This window comes from Palaemon carinicauda, chromosome 2 (genome assembly GCF_036898095.1).
Source record: "Palaemon carinicauda isolate YSFRI2023 chromosome 2, ASM3689809v2, whole genome shotgun sequence".
NCBI lineage: Eukaryota > Metazoa > Arthropoda > Malacostraca > Decapoda > Palaemonidae > Palaemon > Palaemon carinicauda.
The window spans coordinates 192164219-192189218 of record NC_090726.1 but is presented as its reverse complement, the minus strand read 5'-3'; the positions used below and the strand labels follow the sequence as shown (position 1 = coordinate 192189218).

The following is a 25000-nucleotide window of genomic DNA, read 5'->3' as shown; positions in this document are numbered from 1 at the left end:
GATTGCATTTTTATATGATTGTGTTTATAAAAATAAAAAAAATAAAGTTTTTGATTCTACTACATAAACAACGTAGGCCTTTTCCTTCAACCACAAAAACCCACGTAGGCCTACTCCTTCAAATACAAAAATAACGTAAGCCATTTTCTTCAACCACAAAAAACAAAGTAGGCCTTTTCCTTCAACAACAAAAAACCCACGTAGGCCTTTTCCTTCAAACACAAAAACAACGTAGGCCTCTAACATACTTCGTAGCCCCAAGACATTCGAAAATAAATATTCTTCGATGACGCAGAAGATAATAGAGAAGTTGAAAAATTATCAAATTTAAATAGGTTTATAACTTGGTAAAATTACCTTTACCTTATAACAAGCCTAGCTTCACATTCGGGACTCAATTTTTCTATTTCTCGGTGGACTAACCTGAAAAGAAAAGAAAAATAATCGAATTAAAAAATTAAGAAAATATGGGAGAGATCATATACGGTATTTTATTATGACTATATATAACAATCAATTGAAAATCTTAGGATACCATTAGAAATTCACACTTTTTCGGTCTCATGTAAATCATTGTTTACAATATTTTACCATCAATGTCTAAAGGGGTAATTACACGTAAAAACTTGCATAATTTGTATTGAGCTTAATACACAAAAGTTCAATTCAAGGAATAAAAAAAGACAAAAGTACTTGAAAGTTAACTCAATTTTAGTATATATAAAGCAATTACATATGCCTCTTTCGTACAAATGACAGCTCCAGTTACTTTCAATTGTCCCATATTCACTATAATCTAGATAAATTCCAAACATTCTCCTCAATGCCTCTATAGATATAATCATCAGAAATACGGGCTTTGTTGTATGCCCCATATAACTTTTCCCTATGAGTATAAAATTTCTCTTATTCCTTAAACATATTCCTTTTTCTGTATTCACACACTCCCTCCATCAGTTCCTTTATCTGTTTGACGTTCTGATTTAAAATCCTGATATACACTTCTTCAGTGAACATTATTATTATTATTATTATTATTATTATTATTATTACTTGCTAAGCTACAACCCTAGTTGGAAAAGCAGGATGCTATAAGCCCAAGGGCTCCAACAGGGAAAATAGCCCAGTGAGGAAAGGAAATAAAGAAATAAACTAAGAGAGAAATAATGAACAATATAAAACTTGAGAACATTAACAACATTAAAATAGATCTTCCACTTATAGACTATAAAAACGTAAACATAATAACAGTTTATTCCCTTGTAAATTTCTGTTACATCCAACACCCGTATTTTATATAAGGCAGCACTTATTACTTTCCCTGTTGCTTAGTAATTTTTCCATCTTCCAGGCATACCTTACAAACCCAGGTCAGCAACTCGTATAATCTTATTATTATTAGCCTCCAGCAAACTCTAAATGTGTGTGTGGAGATGTATACATACATATATAATACACATACATAAATAGTACTGTATATATGTCTTTCTATCTAAATATGTGCATATTTATGCAATCATATAGGCTATACACACACAGTCCTCTGAGGAAGAGTCAAGAAACTAGCCAGGGCTTAATCTTAATATTTTCTATTCCATTTTCCATGTGTTTCTTTTACACACACACACACACACACACACACACATATATATATATATATATATATATATATATATATATATATATATATATATATATATATATATATATATATATATCACCGGATGCCTTGTGTTATGTAACTAGAAAATGCCCACTCTGTCCCTTGCCTCTGCTATTCATGAACGACCTTTAAACCTATATATTTCTGAAAATTCACTTGTAATTTGCAAATTTATGATGATTTTTATGACCCACGTATCTTACGGCCTACTGCGACTCATGGAGGACTTTGGAACCTGTGTGGAAATATCTGTCCTTTAAACTCTTTGCAAAACAATGCTTCGGGAAAACAATAAGCTACCATATACTTTACAGGTTTAAAGGCCCCTCGTGAATGGCAGAGGCAAAGGCCAATGATAATGCCCTAGCTAGCATGACAATTTCCTAGAGACTGACCATTAAAAAACGACCAGCGCCCAAGGCCCCTCTCCATCCAAGCTTGGATCAGGGAAGGCCAGGCAATGACTGCCGTTGACGTCAGCAGGTGAACCTATATCATCCCCCCCCCCCCCAACTATACTTCTTGTATAAGTTTGTGGCATTTACTGTATAACACTTATTGTAATACACTCGGGCACACTATTCTATCTTATTTCTCTCCCTCATTTTTTGTTAAAGTTTTTATAGTTTATATAGGAGATATTTATTTTAATATTTTATTTTTCTTTGATTCCTTTCCTCACTGGGCTGTTTTCCATGTTGGAGCCCCTGGCCTTAAATCATTCTGCTTTTCCAATTGATAATAATAATAATAATAATAATAATAATAATAATAATAATAATAATTCAAATGTATTTCCACTCGAATTCCTAACTAGAGAGAGAGAGAGAGAGAGAGAGAGAGAGAGAGAGAGAGAGAGAGAGAGAGAGAGGTGTGTTATCAGGATAACATAGCACACTTGTAGTTCAATATCAGAATCAGATTGTCTTATCAGTTTATAAATGCCAATACGCATCACACAAACGAAAACAACTCGAAATAATAACAACTTCGACACACAAACGAAATAATTAGGAAATCTACTCATAACTTACATTACCATATCTTATCGTACTATTATGAAATAAAATAATGCAATATCCGAAGAACTAATGAAATATATTAGGAAAAATAATAATTTCTCATGGATCTTATCTTCGAATAACACAGATAAACCCTAGACTCAACAGAAAAAAATTAATAAACTTAAGGATTATCAGTAACTAGGAGCAGCGGTAAAGGCAAATCCCAACCCCCACCCCCCAAAATCTCTGGGTCAACCACGTGACAGACAGCGTCAGCACAACTGAGGGCCCGAACCCTGAGGTGAGGACTGAGGTGCTGATTCATTCATTCCCAAGCGCCCGGGGAGGATAAGAGCAAGCAGATTTAGTTTCTCTTTCTCTTGTGTAGTTAGACGCAGAGCTCCAACGACTCAGGGTTTGTTTACAAAGTAGATATGGCGAAAATATGGCCGTGCGCTATATTGTTCGTCTCTATCTTGGGCTTCACAACTGCGACAGAAGGTGAGGAGTTTTATATTTATATTATTGTTCAGTGATATTCATTAAATCTATAGGTTTTACAGTTGATTTCTGCTTGCCATATCTTCGATTCTACGGCGTCAACATTTCAAAAAATAGATATGTTGGCGACTTGGGCATTCCTGGAAATAATGGCGAACTGTGTTTCGAAGTTACCCATGCTGGCATCAAAATAACTTTATTATTCTCTTTTCTACCGATTGTGCCCATGTTGTGAATACAAAATTATGAGAAATTTCAAATATTAGTCGTGAATCAAAAATTCCTTTTACTTAAGCACTCCGTTTGACAAAGAATAACCACAGACCGGGAATAAAGACCCAGCTTTTATAGTTCCGCTTCCCTCGCAGACTTATTGATTGAGAGGCTGCGTGCTATTGGCGTCAGGTTCCCTCACGAGTAAGTTAGGGTTTTCATACAGAAAATCATGGTATCAATTCCACAAATAACAATTTACCGCAAATTCAATTATAACTTTTATAACAATACTCTATGTTCAAGCCTCCAAGAACATAAATATACACACACACACATATATATATGTATATATATATATATATATATATATATATATATATATATATATATATATAAATGTATCTACATATATATAATACATATATATAAATAAATGTATCTACATATATATAATACATATATATAAATATATATATAATACATATATATAAATATATATATATATATATATATATATATATATATTATATATATATATATATATATATATATATATATGTGTGTGTGTGTGTGTGTGTGTGTGTATGTATACACATGCGTGAGTAAAACTTTCATAAAAACATAGTTACCAAAACAAGTAAAAAAAATAAAAACATAGTATATCAAATTATGGAAAAAATGTCTTTAACAAGTCGCAAGGAATCACGAAATTTAAAGTATGTTAGTTTAAAAATTTCCGTATTGATCAAATCAATTTAACAATACAGGACTGGATGCACGAGAATGTTTGTAAACACTCCTGACCATTAGACATGAGGAGGATATAGAGAGACACTGATACAATTGAAGGACATAATTAGACCTCCCCTGGTACATTGTCTTACCCTTTAAGGTCAAGCGTTTGACCACTTCAGTTTAAAATATATATGTATATATACATGTACACTCACACACATATATATATATACATTATATATTTATATATATACACATAAATAATCAGTCGTAGCTAGTCCACCACAGGAAAAAGGTCTCAAACATGTCTTTCCACCCTTGTGTGTATGTATGTATGCATGTATGTATATATATATGTGTGTGTATATATGTATGTATATACATATATACACAAACATATATATATATACATATATATATACATATATATATATATATATATATATATATATATATATATATATATATATCATTAGTCGTAGATGGTCCACCACAAGACAAAGGCCTCAAACTTGTCCATCCACTCTTGTGAGTGTGTATATGTATACATATACATATATATATATATATATATATATATATATATATATATATATATATTATATATATACATATACATATATATATATATATATACATTGAAATATTCTCCCTGTTGATAATAGCAAACTTTATTACAATCGAAATAAAATGCAGTTAACATCATTCCAATTTTCAAGCAAGAAGCCAAAATATCCTAAGTCCCTTCCCAGGTATAAGCCATACCAGGGTTTATGATCTGGTATACAGTACGCCATTTTGCCTCCAGGCAATTCAGTAACGGACCATTTATGATTCTCCGTTTGTTTGTTTCCCCAGAAGATGCTTGATATGATTTTAAATTTCAAAGAGGGAGGTTAGTATAATAATAAATTTTTTAAATAGTATTTATTAATCATATGGATATTCGTGTAGTTTGATTGGATAGCTTTGGATAGATTACTTATTTTCTTAAACGTTTTATACTGTGCGTTTTAATAATAGAAAAATTAATTTTCTCTATATACAGGTTAATAGACACGCTTCAAGGTAAATTAATTAATGTGCATTTTACTGAAAAATTTGCGAAAGCTGGTTAATTTCTATAAGAGTTTTATAACTTTTTATTGGAAGGATATTTAGTCATTTTGAAGGATATCTTCAAGGGACGCCATCCTAAGATAAAACTTCCTTTTTCCCCAACTTAAAAATACCCTTTTCCTTGAGCTAAAAATCCATTTTCCCTAAGTTAAAAATCTCTTTTTCCTTAAGTTAAAAATTCATTTTCCCCAAGTTAAAAATATCTTTTTCCTCAAGTTAAAAATCCATTTTCCCCAAGTAAAAATCTTTTTTTCCTTAACTTAAAAATCCATTTTCTCCCAGTTAAAAATCTCTTTTTCCCTAAGTTAAAAATCCATTTTCCCTTAAGTTGAAAATTTCTTTTTCCTCAAGCCAAAACTTCCCTTTCCCCTAAGTTAAAATCGCTTTTACCTGAAGTTAAAAAATCCATTTTCCCTAAGTTGAAATTCCCTTTTTCCTTTTTCCTCAAGTCAAAACTCGCTTTTCCCCTAAGTTAAAAATTCCTGTTTCATTAAGTTAAAAATCCCCTTTTCCTTACGGTGAAAATCCTAATTTAATCCAATGGATCTCAAATCCAACCACGATGCTTTTGGCGAGCCATGGTTCATCCAGGACCTGGTTCATCTTACCCAGGGTTAACCCTGATCTTACCCATCCCTGATTCCTTATAGTAGTAAATACACAGCTGTTTCTGTATGTGTTGTTTCCACCCACGTGGTTCTCGTGGAGAACCATCGCTTCAGTCTATTCAGATCCAATTTTAAGGTAACAAATGACAGAAGCCAGACAATACTAACAAAAGAGAATCAGTTTATTTTAACGATATATATATATATATATATATATATATATATATATATATATATATATATATATATATGTGTGTGTGTGTGTGTGTGTGTGTTATTAACAAGGAGCAAATATAATTTTAGTGGGGTTACCTTAACTAGAGTTTGCGTATCAACATGATCAGCAAAGCTGTACTAGTCAGGGCCACCATACTAGATTGGTCTGCTGTGAGCGATCAGATGGAAATCTCCCACAATCACCAATCCGTAATGGTCAGCGTGTTGATGAAAAATGGGAAAAACCCAAAACTTGAATATGTCTGAGGCTATTGTCCTGAAGTGGACTAGAAACGGCTGCATTTGTTATTTTGTTTGTGTATGTGTGCGTATATATATATATATATATATATATATATATATATATATGCGTGCGTGTATTATATATAGTATGTATGTATGTGTATATATATGTATATATACATATATTATAGATATATGTATATATAATATATATATATATATACTGTATATATATATACACTGTATTTATATACGGTATATATATATATATATATATATATATATATATATATATATATTTCTATTATTATTACTAGCAAAGCTATAGCCTTAGCCCCTGGTTGGAAAAGCATGATGTTATAAACCCAATGGCGCATATATATATATATATATATATATATATATATATATATATATATATATATATACAGTATATATATATATATATATATATATATATATATATATAAAGACTGATAATAGCCGAAAACATATAAGGGAAGCTGGGCAAAATATAAGACGAGTGAAGACCGGAGCTTGCGATATTCGAAACATAAATCGGGGTTTATACAGTCGAACGGTTCGTCGAACCGGGTTGTCGAACCTGCTTGTCAAACGGGTTGAAGAGGCGGAGTCAGTCACAATTGCAGAGGGTTTGTGGACAATGAAGCCACGCCCACAATGCGAGAATAGAATTTCTTCGAACCGTTCGACGAACGTGTTCGACAACCAAATACCCCGTTCACACGTTCGAACATCACTTCAAACACATGTCTGTCGAACCGCGTTCGACCGTGTAAACCCGCCTTGACACAATAGCAGAGAAGGTAGGCCTATTCATTAAAATATGACTAAATCAGCTATAGTGGTCTTTTTGTACATAGTGAAGTAAAGTATACGACTAAGTAATAAAGGAATGCTCCCTTTTGTTGGTTATAGATGCTTCAAGTTACATATATATAACGTTATATATATATATATATATATATATATATATATATATATATACAGATTCAACCCGTCCTAACTACAACAAGGCAATTGTGATTTCCTAGTGTACCTATCGGAATGGCCCCTCTCCTCAGGGTATAACTACTTCCTCTCCCCTGCCCGAAGAACGGAGAGAGAAAGTAGTTGTACGTCTGGTAATGCCGCTTAGCGTGAAATGAAATATATATATATATATATATATATATATATATATATATATATATGTCAAACTAAGCGGCATTGCCAGACGTACAACTGCTTGGTCTCTCCGCGTCCATCGGGGAGAGACCAAGTAGTACGTCTGGCAATGCCGCTTAGCTTGACATGAATATATATATATATATATATATATATATATATATATATATACATATATATATATATATATATATATATATAATATATATAATGTGTGTGTTTACACGAGTTAAAGATTTCCATAGCAAATATAAGAATATGAAATTCAACACAGTATAAGAAACATCCACATTTTGATTCCATGACCTTAACACCATAATTATAGGTTTATCATCATCGTGTTTATCACTAGACCCACTCAAATTCAGCCACCATGAAAATCAAGGCCACTGGAGTCTATGCTTATGAAATTAGGTCACTACAATTATTATTATTATTATTATTATTATTATTCTTGTGATCTTCAAATGGTCATTATGGATGCATAAATTAATGAAACTTGAAATTTATCTAGAAAAAAAAAACCTATTTATTGTTTCAATTATTTCCTCGATGAATTTCTCCATGTCTATAATGAAATCCCACACCAATAATATTAACCAGAGGCATGTAAGACTATTGGTTTAAAAGTTTATATCATTATTATCATTATTATTATTATTGCTAATTTACAACCCTAGTTGGAAAAACAGGATGCTATAAGCCCAAGGGTTCCAACAGGGAAAATAGCCCAGTGAGGAAAGGAAACAAGGAAAAATAAAATATTTCAGGAACAGTAACATTAGAATAAATATTTCCTATATAAACTATAAAAACTTTAACAAAACAAGAGGAGAAATAAGATAGAATAGTGTGCCTGAGTGTACCTTCAAGCAAGTGAACTCTAATCCAAGATAGTGGGAGACCATGGTGCAGAGGCTATGGCACTACCCAAGACTAGAGAACAATGGTTTGATTTTGGAGTGACCTTCTCCTAGAAGAGCTGCTTACCATAGCTAAAGAGTCTCTTCTACCCTTGCCAAGAGGAAAGTGGCCACTGAACAACTACAGTGCAGTAGTTAACCCCTTGGGTTAAGAAGAATTGTTAGGTAATCTCAAGTGTAGTCAGGTGTATGAGGACAGAGGAGAATATGTAATGAATAGGCCAGACTATTCGGTACATGTGTAGGCAATGGGGAAATGAACCGTAACCAGAGAGAAGGATCCATTGTAGTACTGACTGGTCAGTCAAAAGAGTACCCCAAAACTCTCTAGCGGTAGTATCTCAACGGTTGGCTGGTGCTCTGGCCAACCTACTATTGGAAAAAGCAGCATGCTATAAGTCCAAGGGTTCCAACAGGAAAAAAAAAGCCTAGTGGGGAAATGAAATATGGAAATAAATAAACTACAAGAGAAGTAATTAAAAATTATAACAAAATATTTTAAGAACATTAACAATAAAATAAATCTTCCATATATAAACTATAAAAACTTCAAAAAACAGAGGAAGAAAAATAAGACAATAGTGTGCTCGAGAGTACCCTCAAGCAAGAGAACTTTACCCCAAGACAGTGGAAGATCATGGTACAGAGGCATTATATACTCTTAATCATTATCAGTTCAACAAGAGTATTTGTATACACAAACTAAATCGGAATAGTAACAATTCCAGTAGAAAATTAACGAAACACAAAACAACAAAATAATTGTGGCGGCCGACGTGGTAACGTCCCTGACTGGTGAACGCCAGACTGGGGTTCGAGTCCCGCTCAAGCTCGTTAAGTTTCTTTGGTTGCTGCAACTTCGCCATCCTTGTGAGCTAAGGATGGAGGGCTTGGGGGAGCCTATAGGCCTATCTGCTGAGTCATCAGGAGCCATTGCCTGGCCCTCCTTGGTCCTAGCTTGGGTGGAGAGGGAGCTTGGGCGCTGTTCATATGTACATATGGTCAGTCTCTAAGGCATTGACCTGCTTGCTAGGGTAATGTCACTGTCCCTTGCCTCTGCCATTCATGAGCAGCCTTTAAACCTTTAAATCAATTTGGAAAGAATAAAGAGAGACAAGACAGAAACTGTATACGAAAGCGAAAATAGAAAAAAAAATTAAACCAAAAAAACTAAATTGAAATAGCAACACTTCAAGGAAATTACTAAGAAATAAAACGATAAAATACAATTCCTAACAATAAACTACGAATTAATTTGGAAAGAGCAAGGAGAGACAAGACAGAAACTGTATACGAGAGAGAGAGAGAGAGAGAGAGAGAGAGAGAGAGAGAGAGAGAGAGAGAGAGAGAGAGAGAGAGAAGTTTTAAATACAAACCAATTCCGTTGTTTCCGTGCGACTCGGCTGACTGGCAAAGTCCAAATGTCACCCAATCCACATAATCTCATCTTTGGATTTGAACAAGCATGTTAATATAGATAACCTACAGTCTTAAGCAAACAACAATCTTGATACATGTAAGACATAGTAAGATCATCTTGCCACCCCGATATCTGAACATCGTCTCGCCTGATTTCTTATAGATTATCTAATTACAGAGTTACTGGATAAGGCGAAAATGTCAACAAATATCTGTTTTTGGTTCTATTTACCAAGGCACTTCCCCCAATTTTGGAGGAGTAGCCGACATCAAACAAAGGAACAGTATGGGACCTTTCCTCTCCCCGCTCCTCCCAGCCTGACGAGGGATTCAGCCGAGTTAGGCTGGTGCTACTAGGGTGTCACAGCCCACCCTCCCCCGTTATCCACCACAAATGAAGCTTCATATGCTGAATCCCCTACAGCTGCTACCTCAGTGGTCACTAAGGCGATCGGATGAAGCAGCAGTTTTTGTTCATAAAGTTATCAATATTTCTTGGCAAACTTTAACAGAATATAATGCCCCGTGTATAGCTTATCGTTCTAATATTATTAGATTTCCACCAATCAACAATAAAAAGTCTGTGTCAATATGTTATCAATAAATAATCAATTGAACAACTTTTATATAAATAAATAGTTCATAATCGTACTATGTTCGAACCTGTCCAAAACGTAAAGACGAATTATCAATTGATATTTTATCTGGAGATAAAACTGGCTTAAAGAACATCTTATCTAAAAGACACGAATATGTGTATTGGAAAACTTAATAGCAAGAGCAAAAAAGAGGCACAAGCCACCTTGAGCAGTCCTGTTCACAAAGATTAAAAACGGCCTTTTGGGTCAGGTCAAGCCACAAATAACCTTGCGTGCGTAGGTTAATAACGTCAACATGAACGTATCAATAAGGTCACTCAATGGTATGTCATTATAAAATACATATCAGGTATGGTTTGAACTCTTGCATTTCTCATAACCCACGTGCTTCGACCAAGATATATTTTTTTGTAATATCCTTTTTGTAAACAATGGGCGGTATTGTTGAAATGATCTTAATAAAATTGTAATCTGTCACAGTACGATAGAGAGGGAAAGTAAGATAATATAATATTAATTTAAAATCCCCATCAATAATTATGATCTTCAAAGTCTAAATTATAATACAGTTTTTGTAGCAAATGTTCAAGTTATTCCATCACCATCTACTTGTTAACTTTTTATTAATTTAATATAAGAAAATGAACAATTATTTTTCTCCACATTTGCGTAAAGACGTCCTAAGCTATGTGTTGTCAACTATTAACCGTTTTTAAATATTTTCAACATATTGTTTTAAATCTATAATACAAGACAATGTTAATAATTATTAAGTTATAAAGATTGTACTGTGAAGTGATTAATATTTATTATTGTCTTACCAATTGTAAAAAATACAATCGTTATATTATAAAGAACATTTAACATCTAACACAACCGTTTATAAATTTAAAATCACAAGAAAAATATAAATAAATACATTGAGTTCCATGTAGATTTTAATTTGAAAAAGTGAATCTTTCACCAAAGGGATAAAGAAAGTTCCACGAATTTCCCTCTTTTACCAATATTACTAAACTAGCTCTCTCTCTCTCTCTCTCTCTCTCTCTCTCTCTCTCTCTCTCTCTCTCTCTCTCTCTCTCTCTCTCTCTCTCTCTCTTTCCAAGATTCCACCTTCTCGGGAATTTCTAAATTATAAATAACTTTTATGACAAAAAGTGGAAAACACAAACAATACGACTTGAAAAGCAAATAGAAATGATTATTATTATTATTATTATAAATTTATAAACTACAACCCTAGTTGAAAAAGCATAATGTTATAATCCCAGGGGTTCTTACGGGGAAAATAGCCCAGTGAGGAAAGGAAAAAAGGAAAAATAAAATATTTCAAGAACAGTAACATTAAAATAAATATCTCCTACATAAACTATAAAAACTTTAACAAAACATGAGGAAAAGAAATGAGATAAAACAGTGTGCCCTAGTGTACCCTCAAGCAAGAGAACTCTAACCCAAGACAGTGGAAGACCATGGTACAGAGGCTATGGCACTATCCAAGACTAGAGAACAATGGTTTGGAGTGTCCTTCTCCTAGAAGAGCTGCTTACCATAGCTAAACAGTCTCTTCTACCCTTACCAGGAGGAAAGTAGCCACTGAACAATTACAGTACAGTAGTTAACCCCTTGAGTGAAGAAGAAAATTGTAAAAATAAAAATAAAGTAATTAAACAGAATGGAAGTCAAGATATCCCAAACCATTAGCTATGACAACTAATAAATGTTGGCGACATGAATTATTATCATTACTATTATTACAAGCCAAGCTACAACCCTAGTTGGAAAAAGCAAGATGCTATAAGCCCAAGGGCTCCAACAGGGAAAAATAGCCCACTGAGCAAGGAAATGAGGAAATAAATAAACGAGGAGAACAAATTAACAATAAATCATTCTAAAAACAGTAACAAAGTCAAAACAGATATGTCATATATAAACTATTAACAACGTCAAAAACATATGTCATATATAAACTATAAAAAGACTCATGTCAGCCTGGTCAACATAAAAACATTAAATGCTGTGTTGTGACGAAACCAACAGCAAAATGCAAAATCAATTAATGATGATACATGATAAGAGAGATTTTATAAACACGTCCTTTCCGTTTACGGAACCGCTTGATTAAGTCAAGAAATTAATATATATATATTTGTTCCAACACGAATACTTACCTTCGAACTACTTTCTTTAGGAGATCACTGGTTATCTCTCTCTTCGTCCAGAGTTTTTGAAGATACCCTCCCCGCTCCGCGCTCTCAGTAGCTCTTACCCCCGGCATCCAGGGATGTGCCCCGAGGGTAGGATTAACGGCAGGTCGCCCGTTAGTCGGGTCACGTTCCTCACAGTGTTGCCGTTTCATGGGATTACTCCCTAAATCTGGGGAGGAAATGAGGCTTCTAGGGAGTAGTTGTGGGGTAAGATTTTTTTGTGGGATTGTTTGTGGACTAATAAATAATTTAATAAATTTGATTTCTAATAATATTAGCAAATATAAAATATATTTCCAAAAAAAAAATTCATTTTGGGTATGGAATTATAGATTGGAATTATGTTACTACCATGAGAAAGTTATATTTAATAATCTTATACTACTTATTTATTTTTGTCTGATTCTCCTTTTGGTGCGTATGAACACTTATTCCATGATAATACGAATGATACGTCGACAGAAATATTATCTTCTTTCCCGTTCCCCATATATATATATATATATATATATATATATATATATATATATATATATATATATATATATATATATATATATATATATATATATATATATATATATATATATATATATATATATATATATATATATATATATATATATATATATATATATATATATATATATATATATATATATATATATATATATATATATATATATATATATATATATATATACATATACATACAGCCTGTAGAAGGGGATTCAACAAAAGCTCGCTGCAAGGTTTGTACTGGCTCTGTCTTCCAAGCACATATCAAGTCTATTGTTGGTCACAAGGAAAGTGGAAAGCATTCTGAAATAGTAAAGGCTCGCTTTACTATTCAGCAACCTTCCATAGCTCAGTCCATGGTCCCACAAGTTCAAGATCCTACGAGAGTTGCCGAACTGAAAGTTGCATATATATTACAGAGCATTCTTCTAACTTCTCGATAGATCATTTGGGAGAATTACTGCCACATTTAGACAAAAAATCTGTATGTCTTCAAGGTTTAAAGTTGCACAGAACAAAATGTGGTAGGTTACAAAGAAATGTTATTGCACCCAGCTTTGCTAAATACCTGAGAAATTATATTGGAGAAAGTAATTTCAGCTTGATGAAAGCACGAATGAAGCCAACATTTCGTGTCTATCACTTAGTATTCGCTATTTCAGAGTAAAACAAAAAGTAGTGGTAGATACATTCTATCGATTGGTTCCATTGTAAGACTGCTCAGCAAACACACTTAATGCAACTGTGAGAAATGTTTGGAGGAGGATAGATTGCAGTTTAAGAAAATGGCAGGCATAGGATGTGATGGTGCCAGCTTGATAATAGGCTCTCACCATTCCCTTGTAACCCTGCTGAAAAATGACAACCCTGACTTGACTGTATTTAAGTGTATCTGTCACTCTCTACATTTGCTGCCAGCAAAGCCTCTGAAGTGCTTCCAACAGCGTTAGAGTTCATTATTTGTGAGTCACATAATTGGTTTTCAAATAGTCCTAAACGTATTCAGAAATGAAATATACCAGACTCTCGAGAGTAAAAAACCAAAAAAGATACCAGGGATGTCAGTAACTCGTTGGTTAGCGCGGTTAGAGGCTATGAGTGTTATTATTGACCAATGGGATGCACTGAGGCTTCATTTTCAGATAGTAGCATCTACAGAACGTTGTCACATGGCGAAAGTATTGAGAGATGCTTATAAAGACCCTCATAATGAACTATATTTCCTGTTTGTTAGGAAGGTGTTGAAGGAATTAGTCGGGGTAAATAAGCTGTTCCAAGCTAAAAGGGCTGATGTTACGATATTAACTCAAGATCTATTGATCATGTATAGAAATATAATGCAAATAATTGTAGATACTAGAGCCTACTCATCTTGCAAAGTGTCCAGTTGAACAACTTCCTGGGCTAAAATTTTTAGATTATATGATGCCGGTGTCTTTTATTAATTTTGGATTTGAGTTTAGAACAGCTGCATTAAAATGTATTCTTAAAGAAACTCAAATTACGCATGTTAAAGAACAATGCAGAACTTATTAATGTTGGGAAAACTGCACCCTAAACATGCTACCTCTCAGAGCAAAGATAACATATCCCCATTAGCTGCAAAGAATAGGTCAACTTTTAATGATATAGACCAAGTTGAGAATGAATGGCAGGCTTTATGGTTCAGAGAATGGCCTCAAGATTGCATGAAAGAGGTTTTTTTCATTCTGGGCATTAATTAACGAAAAGAGCAATTCAATAGGCCAGAAAAGATTTCCTAATATTTCATCCTTGGACTTAGCACTTCTTTCACTGCCATTCTCTAATGCCTCGGTCGAGAGGATATTTTCTCAAATGAACGTAGTACACAATAAGTTGAGGAACCACCTGGTTGTATGGAGCGTAGAGGCAATTTTGCAAATAAGGTATGGCCTAAAGCTTCAAAATGACACTTGTATAACTTATGAGCCACCTATTGATATGGTAAAAAATTTTATGGCTAAGGATGTAATTGAATACGAGGAATGTAACAGTGATTTGCTGGTTTTAGCAGATGAGGACGAAGAGGAATACTGATGTCAATTTGTTGTGTTTAGGCTTTCTAGCTATTATTGATTATTGCTTTTCTTCGTGCACATGTTAATTCTTATTGTCTCAATTTCTAAGGAATATCTTTGTTGCTGTTTTATCCAAGGATAATTGTAATTGTGGCACCCTATAGCCCTTGTTAGCCAGTAGGCCTACTGTATATTTTCAAAATAAAGCGGGGAATTCCAAAACTTATCTTATCTATATATCTTTTGAAAATATAGAGCACTTAGATTTCCTATCACTGAATGATGTGTTCAAGGGAAATCGAATTTACAGTAAATTTGAAAAAAACAATTATTCATGGGATATTTTGAGGGAGCCTGAGAATACTTTGTGGGAATCTGTGGGGTTTTTGGGTCCCATTTGTGGGATTTCCTTCTTGACAAAACGGCAACACTGGTTCCTCATTAAGTTCTCTGGTCGAGAGAGGTGAACATCTCTCGCTCTCGTATCTCTGTCGATCCTTTGTATGCGTTTTTTCCCAAGTGTTCCTGTGCGTTCACTTTTCAACCGTGTGCTTACCCAGTGTTTAATTCATTTCCTTAGGTGCTTGTGTCGTGCGTTATGGAGCAGTATTCCTTGATTTCCTTCAAGGAATTAATAGCTGAAGGGAACAATTTTTACAATAAATCATTCTTCCTCCCCTTATCCTCTGTGTTAGCCGTGTAGGGGCAGCTTATGTTCCCCTACAACCACGTGTCAGGACTTCTAGTCCTGGAACGTAGTGCAGTGAGTGCACTTCGGCACCAAGAGGAAGAATACATCCAAGAGGCTCATAGGAAGATGAGCCTCTCCTCGCCACTTACTTCCCGATGCCTCGTCGAATAGAGCTTCTTATACAGCCATCTTCCCCTACCCAGAGTAGGGGACGAGGTAAGTCAGTTGTGGGGAAGTGCCCATTGCTCTTCCCCAGGAGTTTGAGTGGGTGCGGTATAGCACCAAGAAGAAGTAGGTGACGAAGGGTTCGCCTAAGAAGACTAGCGCCGGGCGTCTCGCCTGACAGAGCGTCCCTACCACCCCCTCCTACCCAGAGTAGGAGACGAGGTTGGTCTTTTGTGGGGAAGGTAACTCCTAAGAAGTAGTTCGAGGTAAGTGCTACTTTCGAGAGTGTGTGGGGAGACGGAGTCCTGGTGCAAGCAGGCCACGTCTCCTCTGATGACCCCATGTGGGGAAAAATGTCCCTAATTCTTCTCCAGTCTCTTTGGCGTATTTTTCAGTCTCTTCTGCAGCTGAGGGCCTCGCCGAGAAGGAGCCTCCCAGGTCTGTATTGCAGCGTTCCCCGGACCGGCAGCCCAGGGTTTTTTCTCACCCCGAAGGCCATCCTCCAGACGCAGATATAACCCTCGCAGGGAGAAATGTGAGAAGGCCTCTTCAGGCAGGCGTAAGGCCGCGAAGCTTCCGGTTTACCCCGCCAGCGGGTGTAACCGGGCTTCTTTACGGGCAGCCTGGCCGAATCAGCACAGCTGGTTCGGCCCTCGGACTTAAAGGAACGGTTCCCTCCGTCGGGTCAGCCCACGGGGATCCGCGTCCCCCAGAGAGAACACACGGACGGTAGTCCTCGACGGTACGGCGATGCCGGTTCTGACCCCCGAACCGGGTGCGGAGCTCCCGCCGGGGAAGACCGGTACCACCGCAAGGGAGTGCCTGGTATTCCAGAACCGAAGCGCCCGATGGGGAGTGCCCGGTGACCCGGCTCCTCGAGATCAAGCCGTAGGAAGGACTCTACAGGTAAGCGTAAGTCCCCGAAGCCTCCGGTTCACCCCGCCCAGCGAGGGGAAACGCGCTTCTTGTCGGGCGGCCTGGCCGAACCAGCCCAGCTGGTGCGGCCTTCGGGTCGGAAGGAACGGTTCCCGCTGTCGGGTCAGCCCACGGGAACCGCATCCTCGGCACCCAGAGCCCTTGGGCGGACGAGAGTCCCCGCTGAACCAGCGTTGCCTGCGTTAACCCAGGCCCCTGGTGCGGACGTCCCCGCAGATGAAATCCAGTACCTCGGCAGGACGGCGCCCCTGGCCCCAAAGAGCTAGACGCCCAGTCGGCGTGCCCGGTATCCCAGCTCCCCGGCCCCAAGCCGAGACCTCGGCTGACGGAGGGGAGGGTTCCCTGACGGAGGACTCCGTCTATAGGAGAGTGGTTAGCCTTTTCAGAAGGCACCACAAAATAGCGGAACCTGCGGCTACGGATGAAGTTTCCTGGAAGTCAAGCCTTTTGAGGATCATGCAGACTCCCTCCCAACCTAAGACGTCCCTAGCACTTCCTCTAGCCCGAGATCTAGTCCTAGAGCAGGAGTATCTCGGCAAGGTAGTGGCCAGCAATGCCGAGGCCCCCAAAAACCCAGAGTTCCTCAAAATTGCTCCAGGTCCTCAGACCCCAAGGCAAAGTCTATGTACCAGCGGGACGACGCCCAGGCCCCTTAAGGTGGAGTCAGCAGTAGACATCCTTAGTCAAGGCGTTTCAGACGGTAGAGCCTCTTCGGCCCCAGTCTGTTTCTCGCCAGCAGAAGCCTCCATGATGGAGAAAATGTCGAGGGACTTAGTAAACGTCTCCTCTTGGCTGGACTGGTGGGCTTCCACTTTGGTAGGTGTACAAGCCTCCTTCGACCCCGAGGACCCTGACCAGCAAGGCCTACTGAGGGACCTCTTTACCTCCGGGGGTAAAACCCTTAAGTTTTGACATATCAGTCTCTCGCACTAACAGCTAACTGGGTGCTCTGGAAGCGAGACACTGTTCTGGCGAAGGTGTCTCGGAAGGTACCAGACAGGGAGGCGCGAGCCATTCGCAGCCTTCCCCTGTGGGGAGAGTCTTTGTTTCCTCTGAAGGAACTAGAAGCCATAATGGAGAAGGTCTTGAAAAAGAAGGAGGCTAACGTCCCCAGACCTACGACTCCTAGGAGACCGCCCTATAAGAGGTCCGTCTCGGATAGTGCCGCAAAAACCCCAAGCCTCTACCAGCACTACGAGGAGAGAGGCCCCCCTCTTCCTCCTGGTCCACAACGCCTCAGCCCCCCCGCAGGGGAGCTCCAGCGCCCTCAAGCTCCTTCAGGTCGGGTTACTCCGCCTCTAGGAGAGGCAGATCAGGCCGCCCCTCTAGAAGAACAGAGCCTTGGACAGTGTCCGTACTAAAGGAGGGCTACAGACTTCCGTTCCTAAACGGAACCACCCCCGCTTATTCCGGCCAACCGGACAGAATGGCTAGCTCCCAAAGACCCCTTAAAGAGGACCGCCCTTCAAGAGGGGGTATCATCCATGTTAGAGAAGGGTGCCATGGAAGAAGTTCTTCTCCCAGGGCCAGGTTTCTACAGTTGCCTGTTCCTAGTGGAGAAAGCGCCGGGGGGTGGAGACCGGTTATAGATCTGTCAGCTCTCAACAAGTTCGTCAAGAAGACGGACTTCAAAATGGACACCCCGAAGTCAGTCCTGCTGTCCTTGAGGGAGAAAGATTATATGATGACCATCGACCCCAAGGACGCATACTCCCAGATTCCGGTCCACACCTCGGGTCGAAAGTTCCTCCGGGTGAAATGGGGTTCCCAGATCCTGCAATTCAGGACCCTTTGCTTTGGTCTGTCAACAGCACCCCAAGTGTTCACGAGAGTCTTCACGGCTGTCTCAGTGGGGGCTCACGAACGAGGCATTCGCCTTACCAGTTGCCTGGATGACTGGTGGCTTCTTTCCGCCTCAATGGTCCTCTTGGAGGAACAAGGGAGAAGTCTCCTCCAGTTTTGCAAGGATATGGGGATCGTAATCAACCCGAAGGAGTCAAATCTATCCCCATCCACCAGAATGAACTACTTGGGAATGACATTAGACATCATTAGGGGAAAAGTTTTCCCTTCGGAGGGCAAGATAAGAAACCTCAGGCACATTAGTCAGCCGTTCCTGTCAGAACACCCCAGGAGGGCGAAAGACTGGCAGAAGCTGATAGGTCACCTGGTCTCATTGGAGAACCTAGTTCCCCAAGGGATGGTAAGGTTCAGATCCATCCAATGGAATCTCAAGAACCTCTGGTGCCAGACGGATTCACAGCAGGTGCTAATCCCAGTCCTTCCAGACACGAGACCCTCCCTAGAATGGTGGCATTGCCAGTCGAACTCTCTCAAGGGGACGCCCTTCGGGACCAGCCCTCCCAAGTTACTACTGTTCACAGACGCCTCCAACCAGGGATGGAGAGCCCTTCTCCCCGACGAAACGGCACGAGAGACCTGGTTGGAAGGGGAGAGGCAACTCCACATCAATGTCCTGGAGTTGGAAGTAGTCCAGAAGGCGTGCCTACACTTCGCAAGTCTGCTAAAGGGAAACACCGTGGCGTTGATGTACGACAACACCACGGTAGTGGCATACATAAAGAAGCAGGGTGCTTGTAATCGAAGGAGTTGTGCGATCTCACCATAGAGATTCTAGTTTGAGCAGAAGAAAATCAGGTGGTGATGTTAGAAAGGTTCATTCCCGGGAAGAAAACATTCTGGCCGACGGCCTCAGCAGAATGGGCCAGATAGTAGGGACAGAATAATCCCTTCTCCCAGAAGTAGCCAAGCTCATCATTCAACGCTCGGGTTCCCCGGTGATTGACCTCTTTGCAACAACCTCAACGCCCAACTCCCAGTCTATTGCTCCCCTGTACCAGACCCGAAAGCAGCCTTAGAAGACGCTTTTCCGCACAAGTGGGACAATCTGGATGTGTACGCCTTTCCCCCTTTTCACTTTGATAAGACAAGTGCTCAACAGAGTAAGGACGGCCCGAAACCTAAAGATGACTTTGGTAGCGCCCTGGTGGCCGGAGAGAGAGTGTGGTTCGCGAATCTAAAAGACCTATCGAGTCAACCGCCGTGGCCTCTGTCCGCCAGGTCAGACCTTCTGCACCAGCCTCACTTTCTCAGGCTCCACGACAACCCACTCTCCCTACGTCTTCACGCCTGGAGACTATAGAGCGGCTCCGGAAGAAAGAAGGATATTCTTCCTCCACGGCTAAGAGAATGTCTCTATACCTGAGAAAGTCGTCAGCCGCGGTCTACCAGACAAAATGGGCCTCCGTCACGAAGTGGTGCTCTGAGAGGCACATTAGACCTCTTAAGGCCTCTGTCCCATACATAGCAGTTTTTCTGGGGTTTTCTCAGGGACAAAGTAGGGATGTCAATCCCAGCCATAAAAGGAGTTCGGGCTGCCTTAGGCCAAGTCTTCCTCCTGAAGGGCATCGACCTGGGGGCCTCGAGACACATAGCGATGCTTGTCAAAAGCTTCGAGCAGTCTTGTCCCCCTCAGGCGAGTAGGGTGCCCCAGTGGGACTTAGACAAGGTCCGAAAGATGCTGTGTCGTCCCCCCTTTGAACCCTTGAAGGATATCGTGGACAAAGATCTCACCCTCAAGGCCGTCTTCTTGCTGGCCTTGGCGTCCGCTAAGAGAGTGGGAGAGATTCATGGTTTGTCATACGACGTCTCTCACTCAAAGGGGTGAAAAGAAGTATCCTTCAAGTTCGTGCCTTCTTTTGTGGCCAAGACTCAGAACCCAGCAGTCTGGGACCCGAGGTTTGAAGGTTTCTCGATTCCTGCCATCCCTAAGACAGGTAATGCAGAAGACTTAAAATTGTGCCCAGTGCGAACAATTAGAAAATACCTGGAAAGGACAGCGCTTCTCCGACCGGATGTCGAGAGCCTTTTCGTTTCCACGGGTAATAATAAGAAACAAGTTTCCAAAAAACACAATCTCCTTCTGGTTGAGACAGGTGATTGCCAGATCCTACAAGGAAGCTGGCATAGCAGTGCCAGGCACTCCCAGACCTCATGACATCAGGGGCCTGAGCACCTCCTTAGTCTTTTGAGAAAAACATGGCAGTAGGGCAAATCCTGCGAGCAGGTACTTGGTCGAGCCAGTCAACCTTTACTGCCCACTACCTCAAGGACTACTCAAGAAAATCCTTGGACGGGTACTCCATTGAAACAGTCATCTCCGCCCTTCAAGCGGTGTAACGGTAAACCCCAGGCACATTCAAGACTAGCGACCGGTAGGCACAAGTGCGGTTTTCCTACCTCCTACCCAGTTGCTTACTTGCCTCTTCGGGGAGTACCGTCTGTTCCCAGAAAATCACACATTCTTGACGACTATACGTCGAGAAGAAACGTCGAAAGAAGTTTTCAAAAGGTGAGTTCCTAGACACTAACGCGAATTGTTTGAATAGTTACCCTCGCTTCCGCTCTCTGGTAGGTCTCGTTATCCTGAGGCCTGTTGGCCTCCACGACCGGGTCAGTGGGTCAGATTGGCACTCCCGCCTCCTAAAGTGTAAGTCTCCTAAAGAAAGTAGTTCGAAGGTAAGTATTCGTGTTGGAACAAATCAAAAATTTTAAATAATTTTTATTTTTCCTAACATACTTACCGAGAACTACTTTCGGGTAATGGCCCTCCCTTCCTTCCCCGAGTGCCTTCTTCCCTTACTAGCATGATGCTAATGCAATAGAACTTAATGAGGAACGTGACCCGACTAACGGGCGACCTGCCGTTAATCCTACCCTCGGGGCACATTCCTGGATGCCGGGGGTAAGAGCTACTGAGAGCGCGGAGCGGGGGGGGGGGGTATCTATTAAAAAACTCTGGTCGAAGAGAGAGATAACCAGTGATCTCCTAAAGAAAGTAGTTCTCGGTAAGTATGTTAGGAAAAATAAAAATTATTTAAAATTTTTGATATATATATATATATATATATATATATATATATATATACATATATATATATATATATCAAAATTGAGTCAAAACTACCGAAAAATATAATTAATAGATCTAAATGCATCGAAATAAGAAATTAATTTATGTATCTAAAAACAAGAATAATTTATTGGGTTAGATATCCAAGTAATCACAACGACAAATAGACTTTTATAAAAAAAAAATGGAAAATCACTAAAATTATTCATCTACTTATGTAGGGAAATGTGAACTATTTGGATCAAACAATTACATATTATTATTATTATTATCATTATTACTTGCTAAGCTACAACCCTAGTTGGAAAAGCAGGATGCTATAAGCCCAGGGTTTCCAACAGGGAAAATAGCCCACTGAGGAAAGGAAACAAGGAAAAATAAAATATCTTAAGAACTGTAACAACATTAAAATAAATAATGAATAAACTAAAAACTTTTAACAAAACAAGAGGAAGAGAAATAAGATAGAATAGCGTGCCAGAGTGTACCCTAAAGCAAGAGAACTCTAACCCAAGACAGTGGAAGACCATGGTACAGAGGCTATGGCACTACCTAAGACTAGAGAACAATGGTTTGATTTTGGAGTGCCCTTTTCCTAGAAGAGCTGCTTACCATAGCTAAAGAGTCTCTTCTATCCTTAGAAGAGGAAAATGGTCAATATATATATATATATATATATATATATATATATATATATATATACATATATATATATATATATATATATATATATATATATATATATAATATAATATATATTACATCAAAAAGGGGATGGGGGGGGGTTCCATCATAAGCAAACACACCCCCTATTCTTCTAACACTTAATCTTCCCAAGGTCCTTTAAATATACTTAAAGGCCCTTGGATCTTCCTTTAAAAGCTTACAAATAATATTTCCCAATCCTCTATCATCTCTCAATTCCATATTTGTTTCTCAAAAGTAAAGATATAAACAAAATAAACAATATAAACAAAAGAATTTTATTAACAAAGTTTGCAAGATGGCATAGAAGATATGTTAACGAGAGACTGATTATTCAGATCCAATTTTCAAACAGAGCAATTGGCTTTGTGGTGAATGGGTTGTATAAATAATGGAACAGTGGCAGATAAAAAATTCTACGAGCACTGAAAAAGCGAAGGTCGACATACACTAAATTCACTATCAATATATTTCATATCTATTTCCTGCAGAGTGGGGGATCCATAGCCTCTTTAACCTGTCGTATAAGTTGGAAAAACTATAGAAGAGAAATAAACTTTTGAACATTTCACGAAATAAACTTTTGAACATTTCACGAAATAAACAAAAATGAATACAACCTGTCCGTAACCCAACGATATCAAATCTTAGATATACAAATTTAAAAAAAAAAAAAATCAATTTAGCGATTCAGTGTCGACGTTATGGTGTCATCATTGTGGCAATACAATGTTTCTTGAAACATTTAAAATTCTATATAATTTCTTGATATTCTATTATATCTGTGGCTACATAAAGAACTAACGGTTTACACGAAACAAAGTAATAGTATAAGCTTTCTTTTAATCATCTAAGAATTGATATATATATATATATATATATATATATATATATATATATATATTCATTTATATGTATACCGGTTTATATATATATATATATATATATATATATATATATATATATATATATATATATATATACATACATCACATACATATACCAAAGGCACTTCCCCCAATTTTGGGGGGTAGCCGACATCAACAAGAAACAAAAACAAAAAAGGGGACCTCTACTCTCTACGTTCCTCCAGCCTAACCAGGGACTCAGCCGAGTTCAGCTGGTACTGCTAGGGTGCCACAGCCCAACCTCCCACATTTCCACCACAGATGAAGCTTCATACTGCTGAGTCCCCTACTGCTGCTACCTACGCGGTCATCTAAGGCACCGGAGAAAGCAGCAGGGCCTACCGGAACTGCGTCACAATCGCTCGCCATTCATTCCTATTTCTAGCACGCTCTCTTGCCTCTCTCACATCTATCCTCCTATCACCCAGAGCTTTCTTCACACCATCCATCCACCCAAACCTTGGCCTTCCTCTTGTACTTCTCCCATCAACTCTTGCATTCATCACCTTCCATCACTTTCATTCCCCACAACTCCGATCCATACATCACAGTTGGTACAATCACTTTCTCATATAGAACTCTCTTTACATTCATGCCCAACCCTCTATTCTTTACTACTCCCTTAACTGCCCCCAACACTTTGCAACCTTCATTGACTCTCTGACGTACATCTGCTTCCACTCCACCATTTGCTGCAACAACAGACCCCAAGTACTTAAACTGATCCACCTCCTCAAGTAACTCTCCATTCAACATGACATTCAACCTTGCACCACCTTCCTTTCTCGTACATCTCATAACCTTACTCTTATCCACATTAACTCTCAACTTCCTTCTCTTACACACCCTTCCAAATTCTGTAACTAGTCGGTCAAGCTTCTCTTCTGTGTCTGCTACCAGTACAGTATCATCCGCAACAACAACTGATTTACCTCCCATTCATGATCATTCTCGCCTACCAGTTTTAATCCTCGTCCAAGCACTCGAGCATTCACCTCTCTCACCACTCCATCGACATACAAGTTAAACAACCACGGCGACATCACACATCCCTGTCTCAGCCCCACTCTCACCGGAAACCAATCGCTCACTTCATTTCCTATTCTAACACATGCTTTACTACCTTTGTAGAAACTTTTCACTGCTTGCAACAACCTTCCACCAACTCCATATAACCTCATCACATTCCACATTGCTTCCCTATCAACTCTATCATATGCTTTCTCCAGATCCATAAACGCAACATACACCTCCTTACCTTTTGCTAAATATTTCTCGCATATCTGCCTAACTGTAAAAATCTGATTCATACAACCCCTACCTCTTCTAAAACCACCCTGTACTTCCAAGATTGCATTCTCTGTTTTATCCTTAATCCTATTAATCAGTACTCTACCATACACTTTTCCAACTACACTCAACAAACTAATACCTCTTGAATTACAACACTCATGCACATCTCC

General features: G+C 38.7%; 2 protein-coding genes and 1 pseudogene across 2 annotated transcripts in view; 2 read left to right on the top strand and 1 right to left on the bottom strand.

Annotated features, from left to right (window-relative positions):
* The window catches only part of LOC137628976 (glutamate receptor ionotropic, kainate 3-like), a 452476-nt gene that overhangs the window by 288435 nt on the left and 139041 nt on the right, over positions 1-25000 (bottom strand). The gene's annotated exons all lie outside the window — the stretch shown is intronic.
* LOC137628967 (uncharacterized) overlaps positions 2965-25000 on the top strand; it is a 188294-nt gene continuing 166258 nt past the window's right edge. Inside the window, exon 1 of the mRNA XM_068360224.1 lies at positions 2965-3168. Coding sequence (XP_068216325.1) covers positions 3102-3168 — 67 coding nt within the window. The 5' untranslated portion in view covers positions 2965-3101. The remainder of the gene's footprint in view (positions 3169-25000) is intronic.
* LOC137622665 (uncharacterized) lies at positions 13517-15404 on the top strand (annotated as a pseudogene).